Below are 23,109 nucleotides of genomic sequence, written 5' to 3'. Positions count from 1 at the left end.
ACCCTCCCCCCACCCCAAGCTCACTGCAGCATTATTTATGACAAACAAGCTATGAAAGCAACCCAAGTACCCCTCAATAGATGAGCAGATAAAAAAGCTGTGATACATATATACAATGGAGTATTACTTGGCCGTATAAAATAATGAAATCATACCATTTGGGCCAGCATGGACCTAGAGGGCATTATGCTCAGAGAAATAAGCCAGAGAAAGACAAATACCATATGATTTCACTTGTATGTGGAATCTAAAGAACAAAATAAGCAAACGAACAGAATTGAAATGGACTCATAGACACAGAGAGAGAATTGGTGGTTGCCAGAGCAAGGGGGCATTGGGACACAGGAAGAAAGAGGTGAAGGGACTAAGAACCACAAGTTGGTAGTTATAGAATGGTCACAGGGATGTAAACTACAGCATAGGAAATACAGACAATAATATTGCAATAACTATGTATGGTGCCAGTGGGGTACTTGGAAATATCATGGGGAGCACTACATAAAATATGATTGTCTAACCAACACACACACACACACACACACACACACACACACACACACACACACAAAACAGCTCGAAAACCTCCATGGACTCTCCACTGTTTTAGAATAAATGATTAATCTTTAGTTTGGCATTCAGGGCTAACTTTCTATTTCACTTCCCAGTAAACCTTGCCTGTGATGTAGACACTAGCCAAGCTTCTTGCTTTGCTGTGATGTGATTTCTCCTCTTTTTGCCTTTGTCTCTAACTGGAAAGCTATTTCTAACATATTTGCCTTAATTCGTTCCATCTGTTAAAGCCCCCAAAGGACCATTCTTCCCTGATTCTCAAGCTAGAAGTTCATTTTTCTAATCTGAACTTTCAAAGCATTTTATTGTATTTTTATTATAGTACTTACATATAGTTCATTTATATACAAATATTAGTTCCATAAACACTTAAGCACCATGTATAGGAGAGAAGGGGCTTGTTCTGTCCCTTCTTTGTGCTTTTTATGGCAACCCCAGGCTCAAGTTTTTTCAGGGTCTGTGGGGCCTAGCTCCATACTTTACTAGTACATTGTCATGTGGCTGAATGAAAGAATAAAATCCCAAAGCATCTTAGCAGCATGAAAGTCCATTAAATTCCAACAGAGAAAGCAAGGTATTCTGTATGACAAGGGGCAACACCATTTTTAGTTGGACATATAAAAAAAATCAGGAAGCTAAGCTATGAATATACTCAAAGTCATATAGAAGTTTAAAATGCCTCCATTACTTTTGTGGCTTAAATATAGACGCCCAGCATCTTCCTGTAGGTAAAGGGATTAGACAGGAGGTAGGATATCAGTCGTTAAGGGCATGAAATATTGCTGACATGAGTTTTCAAGTCTGTAAGAATGTGCATTGACCAATATACTTGTAGTGACCATCAAAACAATAAAAAATTTAAAATGCATACTTTTTAATGTGAAGAGTTTCCTATTTCATTGGACTGAAGTTAAAACACACACACACACATGCCCATAAAGGCCCTTTATAGCATGTGTGCAGTTGTGTGAAGAACAAAAATCAGGTAAATAATAAAGCAAGCAAGAAAAACAAATCTACAATAAGTCTCAAGATGACAAAAAGGTAAATGTATGTAACTAGTTTTTGCAAATAAAGTCATCAAATGCAATACAGTTTTATCTATGGAAAACATGAAACAATATTCACTTGTTAAAAGCACACTTAATTTTTATGCAATAAATTACACGTAGCAAAACAGAACTTTTTGTGGGGATATAATTCATATGTTCTCAAGCAAAGCCTTCAATTTAAAAATAGCTCAAAATTCACCGCCTCTGGTGAACAAAGTGTGTTCTCTGCTAAGTGTATGCCAACATGCCCTTTACCCAGACTTTCCCCAAGAGACAAAAGGAATTTGGTGCCTACTCAACGTTGTACTTGAAATACTATTACCAAGTAATGTTTACCATATAAGGATATTTTATATGGCCAAGTAATCCTCATCAACTTACATCACTGTCCCTTATCTTTGATAAAACTCAGCACCCATTCTTTGAAGATGTTATCATTGAGACCTTTAACACTATATATTTTACAAGCTTTATTTTATACTGACAATACAAGTAATATATTTTCTTCTATTATTTTCCATGTTTGGACCTTGGGAAGGCAAGGCACAGAAATACCACCATAAAACACAACTGGAAACTTCTAGCTATCAAAACAAGAGAGGTTTTAAAAGAGAAATGCAGGTCTAGCTGGCTTGGCTCAATAGATAGAGCATTGGCCGGCAGACTAAAGGGTCCTGGGTTCGATTCCAGCCAAGGGCACATGCCTGGGTTGCAGACTCGGTCCTCAGTAGGGGGTGTGCAGGAGGCAGCTGAGCAATGATTCTCTCTCATCATTGATGCTTCTATCTCTATTTCCCTCTCCGAAATCAATAAAGACATATATTTTAAAAAAAGAAAAGAAAAAGAAATGCAGACACCCCACCAAATAAACAGAACCAGATCCCCCCTCCCCCCGCCCCCAGGGAAAGAGATCAGGCTGAGAAAAGAAAGTTTCAAAACTAATGGGCAGAGAAAGAAAAATGTTGAAAAAATAGGAATTTAACCAAATCGGATTCATTGCGTAGAATTGTTTTAAGCCTGTTAGCTGTTCCAATACAGTTCAAGCCCCTAATTTTATTGGCCTGAGTACTTTTTAAAAAAATATATATTTTATTGATTTTTTACAGAGAGGAAGGGAGAGGGATAGAGAGTTTGAAACATTGATGAGAGAGAAACATTGATCAGCTGCCTCCTGCACACCCCCAACTGGGGATGTGCCCGCAACCAAGGTACATGCCCTTGACTGGAATCGAACCTGGGACCTTTCAGTCCGCAGGCCGACGCTTTATCCACTGAGCCAAACCGGTCAGGGCTGGCCAGAGTACTTTAATGCCTGAGCTAGAACCCAGCTCTCTAGGCTCATATGTAATGCTCTAATCACACTATTAAAGCCACTGCTTTCACACTAAGGAAGGATGCCCAACAGAGAGCTGGCACCTCATGATCACTCAGGGAAGGCTCTGGGGTGCTCTGGAGGGTGCTATGTGGTTCTGCCTTGATTCAGAACCTTCACAATGGGATGCTCTGGGGGGGACCTCCACCGCCTGCCTATGAAACGCTATGAAACGTTTGTGGAGTCAGGCTCACCTCAAGGACAAACCCCCAAGTGGCTGCGGGCAGGGCATTACCTTATAACCCTGTAAGATAGGTACTACATGTGTAGACTGAAGCATAGAGAATTTTGGTGACTTGACTAAAATCCCTAATTTTTGGGAAAACCAAGATTTGAATGGTGCCTTGTGTCCAAAGCAAACAACTTTTATCTTAAAATGCCAGTAAGTGTGCCCTGTGCCAGGGCCACAGCTACATCAGTGGCAACAGCAGGTGGCAGCTCCCCTTCCTGGTTGACAGGTCTACTCTCCTCCCCTGAGATGTGGGAACACAAGGCTTGGATCTGAGTCTCATTCTCTCACTCCCTGGCCTGGCATTCAACCCAAGCCTCAGGTTCATTCACATCAGGTGAGAGAGCACCCCCCGCCCCCCAGTTGCTGTGGGGCTTAAATGAAGATCCGCGTAAGGGCACCTGTACAGCGTAGGTAGGGGTAAGCCCTGTCACCGCCGTGCCAATCAGAGGGCAAACAGCACAGAAGGCCCCCACCCTAGGGAACAGTTTTCTTCACCTTTAATGAGGAGTGAACAGGATTTACACTGTTTTATTTTTTTTTCTAGTTTTAGTGAATTTTTATTTATTAAAGATTTATTTGGCACAGGTAATACATAGTACAAAGTTTAGAAGATTAGGAAATTTTCCCTCCTTTTCTCTAGTCACTCAGTGCTCTTCCAGAGGCAACCACTTCTGTATGCTGCTGGAGACTACATGATGCCAAAATATTTCTAACGCTTTGAGACAAAGTTAGTTACTTTGAAGGGAACACCTGAACTGGAGCAGTCCTGTTCTAGAAACTAGACTAAGTTCCTGGGGGAATTGGCCCTTCGTGAGTTGTTTACCTTGTATTTTGAAAGTTTAGAAACATTGAGTAAGTAATACATGCACTCTGCAAAAAACTTAAAAGTCCAAATAGTACAAGAAGAGAGAAAAAGAAGTATCAAACTTTCTATCTGGTTCACCTTCCAGATGGTGTCTTCTTTCATAAATATTCTACGCACATATAAGCCCACATATATATGGGTGTGTATGCCATTTGTGTGTGTATGTGGAAGCATACAAACACTTAGCACACATATTAAATATTGTCCAATATAGGACCGTTCATTCTTTTCTGTGTATTTCACTGTATGGATACTCTGCAATTTAACCAGCCCCTCCTGATGGACATTTTAGTTTTTTTTTTTGTCTTTTGCTATTACAAACAATGCTGCAATAAACATCCTTTTCTATCTGCCTTAACATATGTTTCTGAGTCACACAGACTGGGGCATAGTTCCAGAAATAATTACTTTTTGGGGGTAACATTGGACAACTTGGTCGTAGCTTCATTATCTATAAGATGATAACGATAGTTTGGAGAGCTGTTATGAGGATTATGTGAGAATATTAGATACTAATATTGTGCCCAGCAAATATCAGGTGATGAATAAATGTTTGCTCTAACCAAGGATGTATTTCCCATCTCAGATAAGGCAGTTCCTGGTTCCAAAGCCTCATATAGAGGAGATGCTCACCTCTTTTGGGTTGGCTAGTACATGGGGACATGAAAGGTATGAATGGCTAGCACCCAGGTAGGATCACTACCTCTCTCAGGTGACAGGTTCAACACTCAGCCCAGTACCCTTATAATAGTGGCCAGTGTCTGTCTGACTCCTTATAATATCAGTACCAGCTCCACAGCCAGATAAACCGTCTGCTTTTTATGGGGACTCTGGCCAGGTCAGTGTCCTATGTCCAGAACAAAGCATGCTGGTTCCTCCCTAAATCATCCTGCTTTCCACCCACCTAACCAACTCTTCCTTACCTTTCAGGCACAGCTTCTATTCCATTTCCACTGCAATGTTCTTAGGATTCTAATCCGCAACAATCCCAACCACCTCTGAGTCACCCTGTGCACTCCTCATTTTGGCGCTTGGCCACATGCCTATCTCTACTATTATTTAACTATTCTATCAGAGAATGCGCACTGCCTCAATCAATTTTTCAGCATTGAGGATAAGGACACAGAACATTCAAATGGTGTCACGTGTTCCTTGGATCCCTTTTCCCGGACCAGATGCTACATACTGCACTATGCACACAGTATGTGCTCAGAAAATATCCAAGAACTTGGACTCTGAACAAAAGCTCTCTCACAACTGAGTTTTTAGGAAAAGAGTGGAAGCAGTCATCAGCTCCGGAGCTGGCTTGTTTGACGCCTGGAAATGACAGCGCTATTACTTCCATTCTGATTCATAGGCAATTGCTGGAAAAAGAGGCTCATAAGTTTTAGGAAAAGATGGGTAAAAAAAAAAAATCCTCCCTTCAACCTTTTCCTTTATCTAGTCTGTAAATGTGAAGGAAATGAACTTACTGAGACTTACCTTCAGTTTCTGTGATTTGGCGTGGTATAAAACATCCTGGTAGTGCTGGGCATGCTCTGGGTCCACATCTCTAATCTTAACTGTAGGGAACTGCAGAGTTTCTAGTGTCTTTAAAGGATCTCCTTTATCTATAGCTTCATTGATACACCCTACAGCCACAATTCCTGGAAAATGAAGAAAGTTTTTCTTTTAAACCACAGTACTTTATAAGTTCTCTAGAATCAGCAATTGCAAAGATGGAGTTAGGAAGTGGGGTGGGAAATCCACACACAAAAAAAAACCCTATAAGAGTTAATAAACAAGTAAGGCTGTGAGAGATAAGATCAGTGTACAAAAATCCATTGTATCCCTATATATTTGCAATGTGCAATCTGAAACAACAGTAAGGGGAAAATCCATATATAATAGATTCTAATTACAAATACAGTATAATTACAAAAAGAATAAATTTAACAAAAAAAGCATAAGGTATGAAAGATCATTGAAAAACAATAAAAATGACTTAAGTAAATGGAAAAATCATCTCACGTTCATGGCTCTAAAGACTTAATATTGTTCAGATGGAACTACTCCTCAAATGGATTTACAGAGTCAATGCAACACCTAACAAAATCCCAGCTGCCTATTTTTTTTAACAGGCATTGCCAAGCTGATTCTAAAACTCATATGGAAATGCAATAGACCAAGAATAAAATAATGCAATATTGAAAAAAAGAACAAAGTTGCCCTAGCTGGTTTGGCTCAGTGGGTAGAGCATCGGCCTGTGGACTAAAGGGTCCCAGGTTCGATTCTGGTCAAGGGTACATGCCAGGGTTGTGGGCTCGATCCCCAGCGTGGGGTATGCAGGAGGCTGCCGATCAGTGATTCTCTCTCATCATATTTCTATCTCTCTCTCCCTCTCCCTTCCTCTTTGAAATATATATATATATATATATATATATATATATATATATATATATATATATTAGTGCATCTAAACTATAAAAAAATTTTTAAAAAGAAAAAAAAAGAAAAAGAAAAAGTTGAAGGACTTTTCCCAATTTTGAAATTTACTACTAAAGCTACAGTTAATACTGCATTGTACTAGGGTAAGGATATACAGATCAATGGAATAGAATTTAAAATTCAGAAATAAACCCTTACAGTTATGGTCAGTTGATTTTTGACTAGGATGACAAGACAATTCAACAGGTAAATAATAGTTTTTATAACAACTGGATAACCACATGAATTAGAATGAAATTAAATTTCCTATATTATTCCATGCACAAAAAATAACTCAAATGGATCACAGACCTAGAAGTAAAAGCATCTCTAATAATAAAAGCATAATATGCTAATTAAACCAGACAGCTGAACAACCTTCCAGACGTCACTCTGGACATCCTTCGCTGCCGCAGCGGTGGCTGAGGCAGAGGCGGTTAGGGGTGATCAGGCAGGCAGGTGAGCAGTTAGTGGCTATCAGGCAGGCAGGCAGAGGGGTTAGGGGCAATCAGGCAGGCAGGCAGAGTGGTTAGGGGCGATCAGGCAAACAGGCAGGTGAGCGGTTAGGAGCCAGCAGTTCCGGATTGCGAGAGGGATGTCCTAGGGATATTGCGAGAGGGTGCAGGCTGGGCTGAGGGACACCCGCCCCCGTGCACGAATTTCATGCACCAGGCCTCTAGTGAACTATAAAATTCTTGGAAGGAAACATAGGAATAAATCTTTGTGGCCTTGAAGTAGGCACTACTTCTTAGCTATGACACCAAAACCACAAACAACAAAAGAAAAATTGAAATGCATGGGATGTTATAAAACTTTAAACTTTTGTGCTTTAAAGGACATCATCAAAGAAAATGAAGACAACCTACAGAATGAGAGAAAATACTTACAAGTCCTGTATCTGATTAAGGACTTGTATACCTTCTACACAGGTAGGCCACATATACAACTAACTCTTACTATTCAAAGGAAAAAGGAAAATCCAATTTAAAGTGGGTAAAGGACTTGAATAGACATTTCTTTAAAGATGGTACAGAAATGGCTAATAAGCATATGAAAAGATGCTCAATATCATTAGTTATTAGCAAAAAGCAAAACCCAATCCCAATGAGATACCACTTCATACCCACAAACCATAACAGGTGGTATGAGGATGTGGTGAAACTGGACATACATTGCTGGTGGAAATGGAAAATGATACAGTCAGTTCCTTAAAATAGTAAACACAGACCACCATATGATCCAACAGTTCTACTTCTTGGTATGTACTCAAGGGAACGGAAACCATATGTTCACACAAAAGCTTAACATGAATATTTACAGAATGAGTATTCATAATAGTTAAAAATAGAAACAACCCAAATGTCCATCAACTGATGAATGAATAAACAAAGTGTCTACCCATAGAACGAAATATTATTTAACCTAGGAAGGAATATGAAGTATATTGAAATGTGATACAACATAGATGAACCTTGAAAACTTTAGGCTAAGTGAAAAAAAAAAATAGACACAAAAGGCCACATATTACATGATTTTATTTATATGAAATGTCAAGAACAGGAAAATCCGGAGAAACAAAGTAGATTAGTAGATTAAGGGATGGGAGGCGGGGATATTAATGGTATGAAGCTTCTTTCTGGGGTGATGAAATGTTGTGAATTTAGACAGTGGTGAGACAACAAGATGGTGGTGAAGTAGGTGGAGGTTCACACTCACCTCCTCCCAGCACCATATCAGGTTGCAGCTAAAGTACAGAAAAATCAACCAGAATAACCATCTGAAGACTAGCTGAACAGGAGTCTTTTAACTGTTATACAACTTTTAAATACATAAAAACAATAAAAAGGTAAATTTTATGGTATATGAATTATGTCTCAATGAAGCTGCTATAAAAAAAGGGTTTAGCTTTACATACAAGTAGCAGCAGGAATGCTAATTTCTAAGGCAACCCTCACTTAGACAGTGGATGATGGAATCACAGAATACCAGTGCTGGAAGAATTTAATGTAGAGATATACAGGGGGAAAAAAAAACTGAAATGCAAACACATTTGGATATATATTCTATTCTTTGGATTATTCTACTTCACCACTCTGTAAAAAATGCCAAAACAGAGAGTTCCAAAAGCAAACAATTCCCTACAGTGTTACAGTGAATTTCCAGGTCAATATAGTCCCAGTGATGTTCAATGGAATGTTCTGTGACGATGGAAATGCTCTGTATCTGGGCTTTCCAATACAGTAGCCATTACCCACACGTAAGTATTAGGCCATTAAAATGTGGCTAGTGTAAGTGAAAAACATACTTTGAAATTTTATTTAATTTCAGTTAAGATACCCATACTTTCTTGGAAGTATAGGAAAACTCCATAGTCATGCATGTTTGGGGATATTGTTAAGGTTCAAGTATGGCTACTGAATGTCATTGTTTCAGTAATGCCACCTGGTAAGATAACACCTGGAGCCTTAAGTCTTGGAGGTACTAAGGGAAGAATAAGCATTCCACCAGTTTAACCTTCCACCATCTCTACCTTAGCATAGGATCTTAGGACATAGAGTATAAGGTCCAGGAATGGAAAGCACAGAAACCAAGCTATGGAATCTGGAGAGTTTTTGAAACTAGCAAAAGGGATCCATTTGGAGGTCATTTCTCAACACTGCCTTGTTATTAAAAATAAACTATCAACCAGTCTTATAAAACTATAGTATATGTACAAATATGTGTATACATGTGTATATAAACATTGTACACACATACATATATACTAACAGGGGGCTTTTGCTTCCCAGCTTAGTGCTGATGGACCAGAACTACTACAAAACTTAAACATAAACAAGCAGCAAGCTTAGAAAATAAACATTCTTAAAGCCAAACTTATTACTTCTTATTTTGTCAGTTACATATCTTTCAACCAAAACAATCACAATTCACTTTAAAAATGTGATATGCTATGAAACAGAATACGTACTATTAATTTTTAATGAGTATCTGCATCTTGAGATATTTGAAATTAAAGTAAAATACTGAGCTAAGTATCCCCCAAATAGATGACTCCATAAATACCACCTTGCTAAGAATGGAAACAATTATCTGGAGGATGGAAGGGACAATCTAAAATGATTAGAAATTATTCCTGATTATAGTACATACTTAAATATGTTTGAAGAAAAAGTAAAAGTACTTTCCTAACATGCAAGTTACATTACCTCAAAACATTGGAAGAACTCAGGAAAGTCTAAGCACTATCTATATACAAGGTATCATCATTTAAAAAAGATCCTCACCTGAGGATATGTTTTTTTTATATATTTTAGAGAGGGAGAGAGAGAGACAGAGAGAGAGAGAGAGACCAGTAGGTTGCCTTTTGTATGTGTCCAACTGGGGATCAAACCCACAACCTTTTGGTGTATGGAACAACACACCAACCAACTGAGCCACCTGGCCAGGGCAAGGTATTATCATTTACCCTGTTGCAGTTATAAACTGGAGAGCACAGACTACTTCATTTCATTCTCTAGACACCTACCTTGGGTAGACTGTTCTAAATCTTTTAAACACCCCATCCAAAAAGAATCGGAATGACACTGTAAGAATGTGTGTTCCCATTGGCTGCTCACCTGAGGATGAGTGCATGCCAGCTGACTTGATTGAAATCACCTGCTTAAGTTTTGTTTGGCATGCTTCTAAGACTCAAGCTGCTGAGGTCATAGTAAATGACCTCATAGGAGCTGAGAGACCTACGCAGTCCCCCTCCCCCCCCCCCCCCGGCTGCCAGTGCATCTGTATCACTGCCTCTGTTTATGAATCCAGGGGAAATCCCATTTTAACAAAGATTGCTGAGCCTCACTCAGTTCATGGCCCACTTCCTTAAGTCATCATGTGAGACTATAACATCTCGCACGAGAATGTGGGCAGAATGAGGGAGTGGGCAGGAATTCTCTTAGAGGTTGTGTATTTGAGACAGCAGAGGAGGTACCCTACAAAGAATGGTACCTACCAAATGTAAAAAGCAATTCAAAGAAGAGAACTTCCTTGTCTCTGCTACATAAATGCTCCTCTGGGGCTCTACAGGGAACAGTGAACTTTCTAGTGAGAAACCAAGAGAGCATCCAAGTCAAGAAAATGCATTTAGCAGCTTCTCCATTAAACTCGCCTTCCACATTTATCACTTCCCATTAGCTGCATACCTTTATCCACATCACAAATCAGTCAGAGGATGAGACCTGAGAGCACGAGGCAGGGGTGGGCTGGGGAGAGTAAAGCACGTTCAAGATGTCCATGAAAAATTCTCAGCGTTTTCAGATGATTTAATTACTACACTGTAACATTCCTGCCATGGAATACACAATGGTGTATTTTTAAACTTTAGCTTTTTAAGCAATCACCTAAATATATGCTATCAAGCTCAATACTTAAAATAACTTTAAAAATACCTCATTTTGACAGAATAACAGAACAAGCCAAAAGAAAGAAATTAAATGTTCTGTATTAAACTCCTCAAATACTAGAAAGGAAATATGATATAGAATATCTGAAATAACTCTGCCGGTTATTGCATGTGCCCTTCATGACAAGATGTTTAAAAGAAATATGATAGTGGCCATGTGACATATCTCATGGAGAATGACAGTATTCCAGTTTAACTAGAGAAATGTCATACCAATCCAAAGAGATTTTTCTTTAAAAATGATAACCACCTACAAAAGACCTCTCTCTTTTGAAGTTATACACAGGTTACTTTCCCCCCCTTTTCCTGATAAAAGTAAAGGCTCTTAAGATATTCTGGGACAAAAATGGCATTCCCTCCCCTTTGTAAAATCAAAGTCAAGGATGAGAGTAAAACTACAATTGTTTATCACTGAGAACTCACACACCTTCACTTTCATAAGCAACACACACTACAATCACCAAAGCAGAACTGGACTTCAGGTATTGTCAGAAAGAATTGGGGAAAAGTTATGGAATACTATTCAGCTGTAAAAAAGGAAATCTTACCTTTTATGACAGCATGGATGGACCTGAAGAGTACTACATTAAGTGAAATAGGTCAGAGAAAGACAAATACCATATGATCTCACTTATATGTGCAACTTAATAAACAAAAATAAATGAACAAAACAGAAACAGACTCAGATACAGAGAACTACTGTCAGCTGTCAGAGGGGAGAGGGGTTAGGGGACTGGGTGAAAAGGTGAAGGGAATAAGCAAAAAAACCCCAAGATACCTCATAGACACAGACAGTGTGGTGATTACCAGAGGGAAAGGGGGGTGAGGGGAAGTTGAAGAGGGTAAAGGGATAAATGGTAAGGGGAAGAGCCTTGACTGTGGGTAATCCTATATAATAAAAGCCTAATATGCTAAGTGTCTGGTCATCCAGTGACTGGTTGACTGTTCAACCAATCAAAGCGTAATATGCTAATGATATACTAAGGTCGCTCAACCACTTGCTATGATGTGCACTGACCACTGGGGGCAGACAGTCAATCGGTCAACCAGTCACTATGACGTGCACTGACCATCAGGGGGCAGATGCTCCAACCGGTAGGTTAGCTTGCTGCTGGGGTCTAGCCTATCAGGACTGAGCAAGATGGGCCAGACATGCCCTGGAGCCCTCCCACGGTCCCTCCCTGGCCCCGATCCTGCACTGGGGGGAAGGGGGGGAAGCCACGATAAATAGCTACAGACTCTGTAAGAATTCATCCAGGCGGCCATGCCCGTACTCTTGTGCTATGAACTTGCACAGCCATAAGGAGTGGCCCAGACCCAGCAACATTTCTTAAACTTGAAAACCTGTAAAGTGGGCTTCCAAGAACTTGGGTGAAAAGCTGACACTAAATGTGAACTGCTGAGGCTATGGCAGCTCACGGAGGCCAATGTAACTGTCAACACCGTTGGGGTCCTGCGCCCTGGCCTGTGCCCTCTCACAATCCGGGGCCCCTCGAGGGATGTCAGAGAACTGGTTTCAGCCTAATCCCGCAGGCTACTCCCCAGGGGAGGGTGCCAGACACAGGGCTATGGATGGTGAGCACTGCTGCAGGCAGTTGCAAGCCTCTCCTGATCGGGACTGATTGGGTGCAAGCCCACGGCAGGCGCAGTGGGGCCGGGATGAGTGGGAGCGGCAGGTAGGAGCTGCAGGCAGCATTGAACTGTGGGTTTTGGCCTGATCCCCACAGGCCACCCCAAGGTACCCCACACATGCACGAATTCGTGCAGCGGGCCTCTAGTGAATATATAATACAATATGCAGGTAATGTATTATAGAATTGTACACTTGAAATCTTTATAATTTTAATAACCAGTTATCCTAATAAATTCAATAAAAAAAATTTTAAGAGTGAAGAAAATAAAGAATTGGGAAAAAGCTAGAAAACAAAGATGAGACATGATTCTTTATTTTGCTTACCCAAAGAGTCCATCCTTGGGTGGCATTAGCCAAAGCACTCAAACCATTGGTGCAGGAGAATCCAAGTGCTATAGCGGGGGATCAAGGAGGAAGGCTGAAAGGCAGAGGGCTGGGGCACTGAGCTTTGTAACAGGACACAAACACCAGGGTTTTGTTTTGTTTGTTTTAAAAGTATTTTTTTTTTTTTATTAATTTTGTAGAGGAATGGTGAGGGAGAGAGACAGAGAAATATCAATGTGAGAGTGAAACATGGATTGGCTGCTTCCTGTACACCCCCTGCCAGGGATCAAGCCCCAAACTGGGGCATGTGCCCGGACGGGGAATTGAACCAGCAACCTTTTGGTGCACAGGACGATGCTCAATCAACTGAGCCACCTTAGCCAGGGCTGCTGGTTTTTATGATGGAAAAAACTGCTTAAAGCTTGAATTTGGTAATTCATGCTACAGAAATTAGTGAATAACTGATTGCTAAAGTTACACAGCTCCTTATTCCCCACTGTTTTTATATGCAAAAGGCAAATGATAAGGAAGCAGCTGACACTCAAGAAAGCATGTTTCAGGGCATAGCCTCTTGGGACTGCCTGCTTTCATGCTCATAGTTCATAATTTCTAGAAACACAACAAATCACCATGACTTCTGATTATAAGGCGACAGTTAGATTATGTTCCAATTTCTTCCAAGGGCAGGAACATGTGTCATATTTCAGGAAAATGTCCAAATGAAAAGTCAAAATAAAGTTGAGTGCCTAAACAACTGAGTTATGTAGAGCAGTCAACTGTGAAGTGTCAATAAATAAAAGTTAGTAGGACCTCTATGTATGGTTGTTGTTGTATTTTTTTCATGTATAGGGCGTAATGTCACAGGAAGGCCACAGCATCCTGCCACCCGTGCGGAATAAGCCCAGGCTGCTGTTGGATGTGTTATACACAGAGGAGCCGTCCTTCAGGCGCTCTGCTCTCTCCACACCCCGCTTACATGTATTTTTAGTCTGTCCTTTCATGTCTTTTTATATATTTTTATAACGTTATAATATGTTGGTACAATAGTATAAGCATACAATTTACATATAAATACATACATACATGTTAGAGGAGTGTGCTTTCATAAGGCTCCATGAGCAAAATCTGTAGCCCTAATCTAGAGAAGGTGTCGGGACACCTTATTCTCCCACTAACCTAGAGAAAAAAAGTATTCCATACTTACTGTCATTTTCTTCTTGAATTTGAATATTAACCATATCAATACAATTCTGAATTTCATTCCAGCTTAAGGTCTCTTGCCCTTGGGACAAAACGTCCAGTTTAATGGAGAGTAGTTCATCTGCATAACTGTGGAAGAGAGAAGGATCATGACACTAATAACAAAGAGACATTCATTCTTTGTTCAAGTTGTGCCTCTTCTATTTGACACGAGGGGCCAAAAGTGTTTGTTAGGAGGTGAGACAAAGAGTAGAAAGACAACTAAAACTGGCGTGCAGCTTTGTCAACATACAACAAGCTCATGTATACTAATGGTGTTCTTTTTCTTAGAAATACTTTATGTACAAATGCTGTTTAATGAAAGTTCCTCAAAACCCAGCTTCGTACCTAACTCAAGCAAAACAAAACAAAAATAACTTAGATGTCCTCAAGCCTGTGATTTTGCTTTTTGTCTAATTACTAATTTTCTTCCCTTTTGCACATCTTGGCTCTAAAGGACCATGGCCCTCAACCCTTCCATTAAGCGTTCTTTTTATTACTCTTGTTCCTCCCACAATGTGAGCTGCAAGAGTCCTTTCTACTGTAACCCTAACATAGCTGGGTTACCCTAAGATTTAATATGCCTATTGAGGAATCAAATAAAATGCAAATGTAGTTCCAGAAAACCCTCCTAAATGACACACATCTTCACTATATGTTTTCTTGAAGAGGTGGTGCATGAGTTGAATCAGAATATCTTAAAGTTCCTCCTCACCTGTCCACTGCTCCTAAGGCTTCAGAGCAACTACTCAAAACCCTCGTGTCCCCTCCCGGCCACGGCACTCTCACACCTCAGTCCTGGCCCCTGGCCCTCCTCACTCAGCGGAGTCCTCTGGAAAATAGAGTTTGGCCAATCACTCCAGTTATTGTTCTTATCTGGAGAAATTTTAGAGGAAAAGACACCCATCTGGATATATTACTAAGGAACTTTCATTTCCCAATACTCAATTTTCCTATTTAAAATTTATAGAACCAGTGTTAGATCCATAAGCTAACAGGAGCCAGTCTAGCCCAAAGTAATGACATGCCATAGTTTAGCTGGCTTTTGCATTACTCCAGGGAAATAAAGACCAATCCTCTAGGTGCCTATTGATTTACTATGCAGTTTGACTTCTGAATAGCACCTGCAGATTTCCTAACAGAGGTTAAAGAATGAACATTGCATTAAGCCTAAAACTGTTTTCTTGTTGTGACAAATTTTCTTAAAGTTTTGCATGCCTCTGCCTGAATCTTTCTTTGGGCTCCTTATTCCAGCCCCTTAACCGTGGACCACCGGTTGGCAACCACTGCTCTAGATGACACTGAGGTGTCTTCCACGGAGTAGCTTGAGAGAGAAAAACATTCAAAATAGGAAGCAGTGGTGATGATGCATTATCTGTCGCCGAATGAGACATCACCAAATGCAGGCCTGAAAATGGTTAACTGTCACGTGTGAGATTTTCCCCTTACCAAGAATTATAAGCCTACGAAGATACTCTGCATCACTAGTAACATATAATACTGAGCATAAAAAAAATATGGATAAATGGCAACTCCCAGTAGTTAGCATCCCTTCTAAAAAAGAGTGCAGAATCCTTGTGGGCATCTCACATGCTTAATATCTAAATGATAGTCCAGTGGGAATAAAATGAGGAAAAACACAGAAAAAAATGGCAATCACCCATCATTTCTTTAGCAATGAACCAACACTAATCAAAGGGAACCGACTTTAGGGGTAAGACATAGCTCCGCAGGCTTTTCCATCTGAGAGTTAAAGGCGTGAACTCTGGAAAGTGCTCTGCGGCTTACCCCACCTCTCTCAGAGCTCTCTTCACCATCTCCCATGAGCCAACTAGTAACAATATATTTCTAACAGACTGGAAAGTTTTGAGATTAAAATTCCAATTGAGTTCAGCAAATGTTTATTAAACACATACTATATATAAAATATGTTGCAGGCATCACAGGGATATTAAAATGAACAAGATGCAGCCTTTATACTTCAAGGAGCTACCAGCCTAGTGGATAAGACAACAAAAACTCCAAGGAAGTTTTTCACTAGGAAGAATAAAAATTTTATTTTTGGTTCCAAGACTGTGTTCCTCACCACATGATGCTGATTCTCAGGAGATATGATATGACATTAGCGGGGGTGGGGAGAAGCATGGAAATATTCATGGACGTATAATCCATGGTAGGCAGGGCCTGGCAGCTCCAATACCGTGCCAGCAGACAGGTATGTTCCTGGCGGTGAGAGGAGCACACACAGGAGGAGACAGCTGGAAAGTACAGTGTGCTTGGACCCAGCTTGGCCGATCGGCAAAATGCAAGGAAAGATGCAGCTGCAGCTAAGGGCAGAACACGTTTAGAGTGAGTCTGTTCTTAATTCAGACGAGAGCTGGGAACACTTAAACATAGAAGCATTGTAAACCCAGCTACATTTTAGGACATTTAGTCTGGGAACAGCACACACCTAGAGCCATGCCAATCCTACATCACTTTTTTGAGAATTAGACAAAAGAATCTTTCTGGGAAAACACAGTCCCAAGGGGGGGGGGGGGGGGGAGCCACGATAAATAGCTACAGGCTCTAAGAATTCATCCAGGCGGCCATGCTCGTACTCTTGTGCTATGAACTTGCACAGCCACAAGGAGTGGCCCAGACCCAGCAACGTTTCTTAAACTTGAAAACCTGTAAACCGGGCTTCCAAGAACTTGGGTGAAAAGCTGACACTAAAAGTGAACTGCTGAGGCTATGGCAGCTCACGGAGGCCAATGCAACTGTCAACACAGGAACCAAAGTGGGCCCTGAAACGCAATCGGTATTGGGTCGTCCAGGTGACTCAGAAAATGCTTAAATAAAAAAGAATATTTATTCAGTGTTTAAGATTAAAAACTATAAGATTTTGCTTGCAGCTGATGAGCGGAAAGAGAAAAATAAACCATTAATCACCTGATTGGCTAGTTAAAATGCTCTAACTTAGAGTCAAATTACTCCGTGCCATACCAGTTACTTCGTGTGGACTTAGGAGTAAAATAGCTCTAAACAAAACGTATTATCTGAGAGCACAGGGCCAATGAATGGATATATGAAATACTGAATAAGAAATCTGATAAAGGGAGGTTGTGGCAGCTCTTTTGATTCTTTTAGGTTTCTAGCAATTGGTTACTATATGCAACTGAGTTACTATAGCAGTGAGTTACTTTATCTCTTGACTTGTCTGAGTTAAACAACTTTAACCCACTAAGCAGGAATAAAGAGACATTTTATAGATTGGTTAGAAGACATAAAGCAGTCCCACTTCTCCAGTAGAATTTTAGTTTAATTAAACCATATAAGAAACAATGATCATTGCACCTAATGTACTTGTCACACCACACCTGTTGAGTAGAATTTCCATCCCAAATGTTTTCATCTTCACCATCATCTTGGGCCCCTCAATCTATGTATCTTCCCCTCCTTTTTTAAAAAAATCTTCCCCCCATTTCTCAAGCACTCTCCTTCTGATGCTTTCCCCTGAATTGCTAACCAATGCAAGGGTTGAAGGTTCCCAAGATGCTGTTCCCACTGAGATCCATGCAGAGGAAGGATTACTGAACAAGAAGTTGCTAATCAATCCCCAGATGGCAAGGAATGGCAAAATACTCTCCCCAACAGTGTCCAAAAGTCTGCACTGGAAAATGTACCAGGGATGTAGCTGGCCTTCTTACTGGGCAACAGTACCACTGACGCACTGGGGGCAAGTTTCACATCCAATAAATTCTTTTTATACACTTCTTTGGTAAACTCTTTCCTGGGAAAATGGTTGCTGATGAAAAATTACAATAAATGTTGCCAACAGCCTGTGTAGCAAACTGCCTTTCCTCTTCTAGAGGAACCTCAGAAGGGAACTGATTTGTAAAGAGAGAACCACCAGAAAGATGGAATTGAATTCTTGCAACTTTGCTTCCTTCTCTTGCAGAAGCGTCCCTCTTAACTTCCAGTTCAGCCTGTGTAGCCAGCAAGGCAGCAGCGTTAGCAGCTTCTACTTCTTCCTGTGTACTTGGAAAATGAGTAGCTCTCTGCACAGTCCAATGCAATCTGATGTTTTGTACGCTCTCAAGCTGCCCTATCTTCTTTCTGACTTTTCCGTTTCTTTCCTCGAACATTCTTTTTGCTAATTCCTCTTCTTGTTTTCTTTTATACTCCAACATTTCTTTTCCAGTTTTTCTCCTCTCAATTTCCTTCTTAACCTCTCTCTGTGTTCTTCCTCTTTCCTTCTTTCTTCACTTCCTTTCAAGTGTCTGGGTTGGTCTCTGCTCTGGCAGTGAGGTCCTCCGCTGGTCTCTGATGTGAACACCCACTAGGTCCTGAGACGGAAGGGCATGGCTGGATCTTTCTCCTGTTGCAGAATCTGAGTTTGTAGCAGAAGCGGGTGGTGTCCCACAAAGCTCCCCATTTCTGGACTGAGAGTTTTCAGAAGTGTTGTTAGGTTGAATGAGCTGGACGGAGTAGAGACTGAACTTGTTGACTGGCTGCCATCTGCCATTGAAGTTTCTCCTTTTAATGAGTGCATCTGCTGGACTTTGAATTTTGGTAACAAGTTCATCTGCAGAAACACTTCCTTCTATTACTGCCAAGGGAATTCTACTGTCTCCAATAAAGAAACTAGGTGAACCAGCCCGTGTGGCTTAGTGGCTGAACACCAATCCATGAACCGTGAAGTCACTGGTTCGATTCCCGGTCAGGGCACATGCCCGGTTCCCAGCTTGATTCCCAGTGTGGGGGATGGGCAGGAGGCAGCTGATGAGATGATTCTTCTCTCTCCTCAATGTTTCTCTTTAATCCTCTCCCTCCCTCTCTCTAAAAATCAGTTAAAAACACTTTTTTTTAAAATAAAGAAACTGGGTGGAATACATACTAGAGCAGGGGTGAGCAAACTTTTTGACTCGAGGGCCACAATGGGTTCTTAAACTGGACCGAAGGGCCGGAACAAAAGCATGGATGGAGTGTTTGTGTGAACTAATATAAATTCAAAGTAAACATCATTACATAAAAGGGTACGGTCTTTTTTTTTTTTTTTTTTTTTTTTTAGTTTTATTCATTTCAAACGGGCCGGATCCGGCCCGAGGGCCGTAGTTTGCCCACAGCTGTACTAGAGGATAGATTTGTGAAAATTGTAGGTAGGCTTTACTTTTGGTACTGACTTTAATAGCAAAAAACTGTTTGAAGATGCTTTTGTCACTTGCTCATCTTCCCAACTTGCAGCCATCACTTCCCATGAACACCATGAAGACCGTGCGCTCCTCTTGGCCAACAGGATGGCGGCCAGGATGGCGCCCTGGAACCACAGCATCCTCCACTGGTCCTGGGTGCTCACTGCGTGTGTTGTCCCCGTCGTCCCGGAGTTGGCCCTCTCTCCCCTTTCCCCCTTCATGGGACCCCGCAGCTCTCCATCCCACCTCTCCACCTCGCTCGGCACAAACGCAAACCCGTCAGTGGCCTCCTGGGACACATGCAAGTGGGAGAGCTAGGAGTGCACCTAGTCACATGACACCACACACCAGGGTTGGCAGTGAGCTCCCTCAAGAATTTTTAAAAATATTATTAAAACATACAGAATACTTGAACTCTGAGGCTGAGGCTGTATCTGTAGGCCCTAGTTGAAAACCACAGGTGTAAAAGTGGTTCTCAAATAGAATGTGGGACTTCTTCCTCAATGGGTTATTTGTCAATTGGAATAGGGAAAGAGAAGATTTTTGAAAATCAAAATGGGTGATTTGGAGGGAGGGGGGACTGTCCTTTAGAGGGCGTGGCCAGGGATGCTAAATCTGTGGGACAGCCTTGACAATTCTCTCAGCCAGATTCCCCATGAGTGCCCCAGTAGGCTGTTAGGCTTCATGAGGAAGTGACCAGCTCTGTCTTCTACTCCAACTCTAAGAGAGAGCAGAGCAAAGCCTGGTTAGGTAAGAATAGGGACAGATAAGATCTAGGAAGACCAATCTGGAGGTTATTATATATAGAAGCAAAAGTGAAAACGAGGTGGTCGCTGGGAAACGGAGACACTTTGCAGAGGTATTGCACACAGATTGGATACTGACAGGGGGAGAAGTGAGTGGGCTGTTTACAGCAGGAGGCTGCCTGGCAGAGGGCAGGGGAAAACTCAAGCTGAACTTGAGGTTTCTAAGCATGGAGGAGAGGGTGGTGTCATGAACAGAAACAGTAGAAATAGTAGAAATAAATTACCTTGGAAAGAGACTCTGAGGCATAAAGAACCAGGTGGCCAAATATATGTAGTGTAAGAGCATCAGTTTCTCCAAAAAGACTAAAAACAAGGAAAATCCAGTGTCCTCCTACTTTTGGGCTATTCTCTACATGGACAAGTGGTCAAACACCAAGTTAAAATAATTTTTTTTCCTGTACAACTATATTGACTCAGGAGAATTACTCAACCTTTCTATTTGAGCAGTTCCAGAAACAATAGTTGAGTTTTGTCAAGATCTAAGCAGACATCTCCCCCTGGTGGTCACAAGGATGGAAAATCACTTGGTTTTTTATTTAGGCTTTTGTCTTGCCTGAATCTTTCATTGGGTTCCTATTCCAGGCCCTTAATGTTCTCTCTGGATTTGCTCTAGTGTTTTATAATACTGTCGATTGTATTATCTAGTACCATATTTAAGGAACACGAAACAAAAAATACTAAACTGAGATTGTTACCCACTGCCATGGTCCACTGTGATCTCAGCATTCCTTTGGTTTAACCACCAGAAAAATGAGATTTGGGGCCCAGTTGCCAAATTTTGGGTTGATAAATCCAGATTCAGTTTCCTCATCAGTAACATAAAGAGAATTGAACCAGAGGATTATTAAGGTTCCTTCCCAGTTTTCTATATATTGTCATCTCCCAAAGAAGCCCAAAGGAAGGTATGGAGAAGGTATGGTTTCAACATTTCTTGCATTTTTAGCCTATCAAATATAATCTTTGCTAATGACAAAGTCAGTCAGCAATTTCCATAGGATGATCATTGTTAGACCTCTGCTTCACTAAAAGGAAGAATGTACAGGAGGGACTATAATATTGCACTCTTAAAACAAAGTAGACTAACTCTCATTTTCTTGAAAGTAAGTTAGGTAATTCACGTTCAAGAAAATGAGCATGGCTATATGGATTTCTTCAATACGTAACAAATCCTTTATTTGTGAGATCTGCCAAACATACATTTCTGCGTTGAGAAGAGTTTTGGAAAACATCTTACCGTTCAACATACGTCTCGTCCAGATTGTTGAAGCCTATCGCTGGGCTTGTAAGTTGATTCTGCACAGATACCAGGTCCTTGCTGTCCAAGGCCTGGTTTAGTAAAGCAACCGCAGACAGCATTTCCACCGCAATCAAGAGCTCCTCGTGGGCCAAGTGGTTCTGTCGGGAAACATGGCAGTAAGTTCACACACCTTGTGGGTACGATGGGGGTTTAGAATGCACATTTCAAAAATGATGAAAAGTCAAAGATTTTGACAACCCAGGAGAAAAAGAGCTCCCCGGTCACCTATTCTTCACCGACTTTAAAGAAGAAGTAAATTGGCTTCCGGGATTTTCTTAGGTGGTTTTGGCAACTGAGTTCATTACAACCGACATTTATGATTCAGAAAACAACTGCATTCCCATAGCTGATTCCTACTCCCAGCCGTATTGGCTGCTCACAGGCTCAGTCTCACCAAATAATTGAGCCAAGCGTTAGAGAATGTTGTCACTGTCTGAGAGTGTGAGGTAAGATGTTAGGATAACCAATGATTTTCAATTTGAATTAAGGGTAAGGGAAAGAGGATAGAATTTCACCTAAAAGTTATAGCCCCAGAAAACTAAATAAAAATATTTAAGGTAAGAATATTGATTCCAGCTTCAAAAAGTTAGTCACATATTTATAACTAGGCAAACATTTTAAAATGTACTGTAACATCTAGATGTTTAAAGAAATGTGAGGTTTATCTTTTGGCAAAATAAATAAGAATCTCCAGATTTACAAATCTGAATTTGGCTTATTTAAAAAGTACATCTTAGATTTTAGAACACTTTTCCTCTTCAATTTTATCTTCCATTAAACCATTTTATACTAACTTGGCCTAACTTCCTAAAGGTTATTTCTTCCATATACTGAAGGAACACAAAGGGGGCATAAAAATGAATTAATAAAAAAATCTGATATATATCTTTACATCTAGGATATTATATGTATTTTATATGTATGTAATATTTATAATATAGATTTCTGAATATCCACAGAAATCTTGCAACAAAATGATTTTAGAGTAACAAAGCGTAATTTTCCCTTCCAAAGCAAATGGGAAGAAGAGGTTATTATAGGGAACATGTAACTAAATTTTATCTAAATATCTTATATTGACTATAAGTTTAACACATAGGGAAAGTATAAAATTACAAGTAAAAGGTAGAATGGAATCATTTGAGATTCACCTATTTACCCTTTCAAGTGAACTATCCACAAATATCTAAAGTGGTACACAACAGAAATGATAAGGGAAGATAAAGAAATAGTCATTAGTTGCCTATTGACCAAACGGGGATGAATGACTGTGTAGAGTTCCAGTAGCCTTGGGCTTCAAAGCTAGAGAAGTAGCAGGAAATATTAATGCAATTTGAGGAAATAACCTATTTTTCTTTTATTTTAAAATAGCATCTTTTGCCCAGCTGGTGTTGCTCAGTGGTTGAACACTGACCTATGAACCAGGAGGTCATGGTCTGATTCTGGTCGGGGCACATGCCCAGGTTGTGGTTGTGTCTAGGTTCCCCAGTAGGGGGCGGGCAGGAAGCATCTGATCAATGATTCTCTCTCATCATTGATGTTTCTATCTCTCTCCCTTTCCCTTCCTCTCTTTGAAATCAATAAAAAATATACTTAAAAAAATAGAATCTATTTAGACAACATAGAAAGTCT

The 23,109-nt window shown here is 40.5% G+C and overlaps 1 protein-coding gene, 1 non-coding gene and 1 pseudogene across 4 annotated transcripts in view; all 3 read right to left on the bottom strand.

Moving 5' to 3' along the window:
* Positions 1–23,109, bottom strand: part of IQGAP2 (IQ motif containing GTPase activating protein 2) — a 267,786-nt gene that overhangs the window by 75,994 nt on the left and 168,683 nt on the right. For all 3 annotated transcript variants that reach the window (XM_036308005.1, XM_036308004.1, XM_036308003.1), the window contains 3 exons: positions 21,415–21,575; positions 14,166–14,290; positions 5,574–5,737 (listed from right to left, as the gene is read on the bottom strand). In XM_036308005.1, coding sequence (XP_036163898.1) covers positions 5,574–5,737; positions 14,166–14,290; positions 21,415–21,575 — 450 coding nt within the window. The remainder of the gene's footprint in view (positions 1–5,573; positions 5,738–14,165; positions 14,291–21,414; positions 21,576–23,109) is intronic.
* LOC118657235 lies at positions 13,803–13,931 on the bottom strand. Its single transcript, XR_004967947.1, has one exon. It is a non-coding gene; the product is annotated as a small nucleolar RNA SNORA11 (small nucleolar RNA).
* Positions 16,182–19,538, bottom strand: LOC118655896 (annotated as a pseudogene).

Source organism: Myotis myotis, unplaced genomic scaffold (assembly GCF_014108235.1).
Source record: "Myotis myotis isolate mMyoMyo1 unplaced genomic scaffold, mMyoMyo1.p scaffold_m19_p_5, whole genome shotgun sequence".
Lineage (NCBI taxonomy): Eukaryota > Metazoa > Chordata > Mammalia > Chiroptera > Vespertilionidae > Myotis > Myotis myotis.
The sequence above is the reverse complement of the archived record's forward strand: the minus strand, read 5'-3'. Positions and strand labels throughout refer to the sequence as shown.